Source organism: Fulmarus glacialis, unplaced genomic scaffold (assembly GCF_000690835.1).
Source record: "Fulmarus glacialis isolate BGI_N327 unplaced genomic scaffold, ASM69083v1 scaffold15984, whole genome shotgun sequence".
Lineage (NCBI taxonomy): Eukaryota > Metazoa > Chordata > Aves > Procellariiformes > Procellariidae > Fulmarus > Fulmarus glacialis.
This window is the reverse complement of record NW_009209039.1, coordinates 19349-22356: the sequence shown is the minus strand read 5'-3', so window position 1 is coordinate 22356 and position 3008 is coordinate 19349. Positions and strand designations below refer to the sequence as shown.

General features: G+C 37.2%; 1 protein-coding gene across 1 annotated transcript in view; it reads right to left on the bottom strand.

Moving 5' to 3' along the window:
• Positions 1 to 1386: 1386 nt before the first annotated feature.
• The window catches only part of PRKAG2 (protein kinase, AMP-activated, gamma 2 non-catalytic subunit), a gene marked incomplete at its 5' end in the record, with an annotated part of 19153 nt that continues 17531 nt past the window's right edge, over positions 1387 to 3008 (bottom strand). Inside the window, one exon of the mRNA XM_009576714.1 lies at positions 1387 to 2506. Coding sequence (XP_009575009.1) covers positions 2475 to 2506 — 32 coding nt within the window. The remainder of the gene's footprint in view (positions 2507 to 3008) is intronic.

The window sequence follows — 3008 nt, the reverse complement described above, 5'->3', positions numbered from 1 at the left end:
GTATTAAAAATGAAATTTCTTTAGTCTTGTTTACTGCATCAGCACTGATACTTGTACCAGTACAAACAGAGTGCCTTTTAGATAGCACTGCTGTTTATTCATGCTTGTGGAGTTACACTGTGATTCTACTCACAAATTCAAAATTTGGAACTGAATTCCAGAAAGTAAGGGTGGAAATGCTCTAAATACAGTTTTGTATCACTGAGCAGGCTGCTTTCCATAATTTTGCTAGTCCTGTGTCCACAACACGTGAACAGCACTTGTAATAATGTTAAAATAGGAAGTCTGTACATGGTTGTTCGAAAACTGCAAATTCATTCTGGCTTTCTGCATACTAATTTATGCAGACAGGCCCAAAGCTGTCTGCATGGAACAGGGCCAAAAGACTTTGTGCTAAAAAATAAAGTATATAAAAAAGTACCTATTGGTGGTTCAACCCTTATCTTCAAAAAATACCCTGAATACAGGGCTGAAGAACATGCTCATGCAGACTATTCATAGGTAGAGAGAGATCTAGCGATGCATTTAGGCAACTCCCTGGCATCTCCCCTCCCAGAGGAGGGGGCTACAGCGCAGGTGCTGGAGCAATATCTGGGCTTTCACCAAGTTGCATCTATGCAGCTTGGGTAGCATTTGCAGGTGGTACTGCTGACCACTTAGCCTTAATATAAAGTCCTCATCTACCACAAATTATCCCCTCCACACTCCCCACAAAGAACGAGAGCCACTGTTTTTAGTTTCTATCACTACATCTCCCCAACAAAGATAATCAGAACTGTGCTGATGTTATCTCTGATGGCAGCAATCAGCACCAGACCCCAAGATCACTTGTTAGGCCAAAACAGGTATTTCAATTCAAAACCATCCGGAATTGCAGGGAACAGAGTCAATATTTACCTAGTCAGAAAAGGTGCTGGAGAAGACTTGACAATGCTTTTCACAGAGTAAGAAAGTAAGATAAAGTCCAAGAGAACAGTTTCCATTATGTACTACAGGAATATTTTTACACATGAAAGATGTCAGTAAGAAGAAAATTTTCACACATATAGTTCAAAATTTAAATTCTTACAGAAAGTGGAAAAGTTCTGAAGAAAGGGTTTTCATTGCTATTAAAAACCTTACGTTTTATAAGCAAACTGAAAACTGTTAACCTTTTACTTCAATGTTTATAAATGGAAAAATAACAGATCAATTTACTGCCATTATTCCAGTACAGTATTCAGGCTGGAAACACAGTAAAAAGTATTGCCTGCATTATTCCATTAGCATAAGCCACCTTTAAAGTTGAAGGAAAATAAGAATGCTTCTATACCTAGATTACTCTAATCAAAATGCACGTACATTTATACATGCAAAAGAACTTGGCAAGAACCGCTAAAAACAAACTGATGTTGTAGGGTTTAATTTCTTCCATCTACAAGAATCTACAATTATAAAAGTCTCATCTTCAAACTTTACAGTACATTTAACATTAGTAAAGACCCCACAGCTTCCCTCGCTCCTCCACTTCTGTACAAATCATATACAATAAAAAGTTTCGGCTTTGTTGTACAAACATCGTTTTACACTTTAATACAGATGAAAATACTGTTCTCTGGCACCTCATTTCTTCCATGGTGCCTGTGTATTACAGTACAGAGCACTTTCAATCCATGCTTCTGAAATCTTCAGCTCAAGTAATATGGACTGGTCAACAGGCCACAGCTTCTGCAACTCCAAAGTTTCAAATAATGAGAAAATCTACCACTTGTTTGTATAACAATCAACAGTTTATTAATGGATATGGTGAAATTTTAGCTATCCACCAAAGATGTGTAAAAAATTGTCATGAAAGTAAAAATAAATAAAGCTGTTTTTAAAATCAGTCTTGGTTTACATCTCAGTTCAGAATGCAACATTTAACACAAAACTGTCATTGAAGTTTTAAAGAAGTCTACCGATATTCAAATTACAGCTTTTATGACAAATCTAATGAGAACTGAAACTGATTTGGTTTTAGGTTTAAAGACTTTCACATTCAAATACAGTGTCTCGTTTAGCACAATACTTCCTTTGACAGTGATGGGCAACAGTGATGACATATTGCTGTATTTTGACATAAGGCACTATGATATGAATATGCCATACACTTGCCTTATGTCACATATATCCATTGCTGACCAGTGACTTCTGTCAAATACAAAATGAAAAAGTTTCAGAATACAGTGCATTTTAATGAAGGACATCATGTGAAGTCTTCCAGCAAATGTTTTGAAGACATTTTGAAATACAAGCCTACATTTTAACATAAGCTTTTGTCATGCTGCTTTTTTTGTGACATCACTGGGGGGAATAGACTCATCATCCATCACTAAGTCCCAATACACATTCTCAACAATCCTGCTCTGTTCTATTGCAGTCACTGTTCTTGAGACAAACTTGACCCAGAAACTTTGTTCAAGTTCTCCTACAAAACGTGTATACATTCACAGCAGTCATTCACTTTCATTCTCCTTTTGTTTGGCACCTGTTAACAAAAGAGGAAAGCATGCGTGATTTCCTTATGCACATAGTACTTGGCTTCTGGAAAAGCACGGCTCATTCTGAATGCTGCAACTTTGACCACGTTATCAGAATCTTAGTACTGGATACCGTTTATAAAGAATACGCTGCAGGATTGCTAAATACTAAGGTGAACAGCGTGAGGAAGGCCTTGAGACCATTAATTGCTTCTAACTTCACTGGCAAGGTAGTCTCAGTAACTCTTCTGGGAAGTTTCTGAAAGTGGCTTTGAAGATTCTCCCCAGCAAAAAAATTTATTTTAAAAAAACCCAACCAAAAAGCCACATCCCAAACCTGTCCATCAGCTTAGAAGCCAAGCTTAATCATCATCATAACCTCAAAAAATGAAGTCCTGCTTGAGAATAAACTATATAAGAACTCAGTTTAACTACACTGTGTTGATGGACCCATTTTTCCTGGCTCAGAAGCAGATTTTGCCTACAGTAGGGATCTGAGAGACCTGTTCA